This window comes from Emiliania huxleyi, assembly GCF_000372725.1.
Source record: "Emiliania huxleyi CCMP1516 chromosome Unknown EMIHUscaffold_204, whole genome shotgun sequence".
Classification (NCBI taxonomy): domain Eukaryota; phylum Haptophyta; order Isochrysidales; family Noelaerhabdaceae; genus Emiliania; species Emiliania huxleyi.
Window position 1 is genome coordinate 61,350 of NW_005200562.1, and position 2,569 is coordinate 63,918.

Below are 2,569 nucleotides of genomic sequence, written 5' to 3' on the forward strand. Positions count from 1 at the left end.
CGCGGCGGGAGTCGCGGCGGCAGCGTCAAACTCCGACAAAACGTGAACAAAATTTCATCCGACCGCAGAGAGAGCACCGGGACGCGGTCGGTCGATCATTCTGAGGTCCGACCAGGCGTATGCATTGCTCGCTCATCCAGGGCTATCACCTGGACCTATCAATGTATCAACAGGCGCCGGCGGCGCCGTGGTCAGGTGAGGCGTGAGGCGGAGCTGCGCTGCCACTCAACCCCATTGACCCTCATGACCTCCTGCGGTCTCTGAGATGGACACACCAGTGGGTGTGGGACCACAGAGTCAGGATACACTCGAAGGCTGGGTAAGCAGTAGAGCTAGAGGTCGATACTCGACGCGTCCCACTGCCACATGGTCTGTGTCGCTCTGTCGGCACGCTGTCGAGACCTCGCGGCGGGACCGACATATGCGTGGCGTGCCACTAGGTGGTGGTGCAGTGCTGTGCTCACTGAAGCTGCTCCGACCTGTTCACACTTTTTCGCGTACAGCACAGTATACGTTGTAGAGAAAACCAAAACCGCTGTTTCCCCCCCGGCGTGACGCGTGTGTGGGCGTGGGGCGCCAGAAGGCGCAGCGGCCGCAAAAGTGCGCACCGTGGGCCGCGGTGTGCGCGCACCTCTCGCCGCCGGTAAGGTGGGGCGGGGGGGGGGGGGGGGGCGAGGCAAGGACTGGGCACCGTAAGTCTCCTCCTCGAACGGATTAATTAAGGGCTAATTAAGGGCTTTATTGAGGGCTATATTGAGGGCTAATTGAGGGCTAATTGAGGGCTAATTAAGGGCTGATTAGGAGTCCTCCATGGAGGGGGAGGGAGGGGGTGGTCCCGACGCATCATCTAGCGATTGAGAGAGGGGCCCGGAGTCCCGCGCCCGCGGCGAGCAGCGCAAAGGACGCCGCGAGCCCCTCGGCGGTGCCGCTCGCCTGAGTGTAAGAAGTCACCACTGATGAAGTTGAAATGAACTTCTTGTCCATTCCGAGCCCCTCGGGCGGTGCCGCTCGCCTGAGTTTGAATGCACGACTCCTCAAGAACCATTCACTGTGAGCCCCCTCGGTGGCGCCGCTGCCTCGACGACCCCGTCGAAGCCGCGGCCAGAGTCGAGCCTGCTGACAGTCTTCTCTCACCGACACAGTCAACAGCTTGCCGCAAGCCGCGGGGAGAGGGCCGGCCTGCGCAGCGCCTCCGCCGCACGGTCTGGGGCGAGGGCCTGTGTCGCCTAGGAGAGAGCATCCTCGCGCGTCGCTGTTTGTCGTTGTCCGTCTCATGGCAGTCATCCGTTCGTGTGGCCCGGGGGCAGAGGCGTGTCTCGCCTAAGGCTAAGGTGAGGTACACCTCTCCACACACAGAAGGTGGTGGGGCAGGGGCAAGGGGCTAGTCCCTCGCGACTCCACGTCTAGGAGCCCCACGGCATTGAAAGTGCAAGGCCCGGTGCGCGTGGGCGTGAGCGTGTGTGAGTGTGTGCGTGTGCGCGTGTGTGTTCGCTCGCCTCGTACCGGAGGGCGAGCTCGCGCCTACCGATGAATTCAGAGTTAATTAGGGGTTAATCAGGGGATAATTAGGGGCTAACTAAGGGTGAATTAAGAGCCCGCGCCTATCGATGATGACCAACTCGCCAGTCTCAAGGCCGTCCCCCACTCTGCACCGGCGGAGAGCCAGTCTCGCAGAAACGGCGCGAGGAGCGCGCGCCGTGTCGCTGACCGGTCCACCGCCAAGATGACCGCAGCGTCGCCCGCGAGTAGCCGCAGCGCGCCGACCGCCATCAGCCCGAGGGGGGTGCACCCGAACACGGCGAAGCAGCGCGACCCGCGCTTCTTCTCGCCTTTGCCGAGAGCAGCCGAGATGAGCCGAGATCACCCCGAGATCAGCCGAGATTCGCCGAGATTCGCCGAGATGCGCCGAGATGCGCCGAGATGCGCCGAGATGCGCCGAGATGCCCCGAGATGCCCCGAGATGCCCCGAGATGGCGGGGCCACGCTGCTTCTTCTCGCCTTGGCCGACGGGCGCGTCCACGCCGTTCGCCGCCATGCGGGCGAGCGCCATGCCGGGTGCGAGGTAGTCTGCCGCGATGAGCACCTAGGTGTAAGGTGAGGTAAGGTGAGGTGTGGTGAGGTGTGGTAAGGTGAGGTAAGGTGAGGTGTGGTGAGGTGTGGTAAGGTGAGGTAAGGTGAGGTGTGGTGAGGTGAGGTGAGGTAAGGTAAGGTGAGGGGTGTGGTAAGGTGAGGTGAGGTAAGGCAAGGTACACGTCTCCACACACAAAGTGGTGGGGCAAGGGCCAGGCTACCCTCGCATCTCTCCACGCCCGGACACACCGGGGCAGGAGCACCAGATGAGCTCGACCAATCTCGGGTGCGATCTCGACGCAATCTCGGAGGGAGGGAGGGAGGGAGGGAGGGAGGGAGGTAGGGAGGGATCTAGGGAGGTATCGAGCTAGGTCGGACGTGCGAGAGCTTGCATCGACGCTTACTTAACCTTATTTCTAGGATCTAATCGAATGCTTTAATAAATTCTCCATGCAAGCAGTTAATCTATGCCAATACGATCCTCATGTAGTCAGCCAGC

At 62.2% G+C, this 2,569-nt stretch overlaps 1 protein-coding gene across 1 annotated transcript; it reads right to left on the reverse strand.

Moving 5' to 3' along the window:
- Nucleotides 1-843: 843 nt before the first annotated feature.
- Nucleotides 844-1,770, reverse strand: EMIHUDRAFT_234400 (hypothetical protein; the record flags this gene model as incomplete). The annotated part of the gene is made up of 3 exons (XM_005781256.1): nucleotides 844-993; nucleotides 1,135-1,226; nucleotides 1,653-1,770. 3 exons carry the CDS (start codon nucleotides 1,768-1,770, stop codon nucleotides 844-846), a joined length of 360 nt encoding a protein of 119 aa, XP_005781313.1.
- Nucleotides 1,771-2,569: the final 799 nt, after the last annotated feature.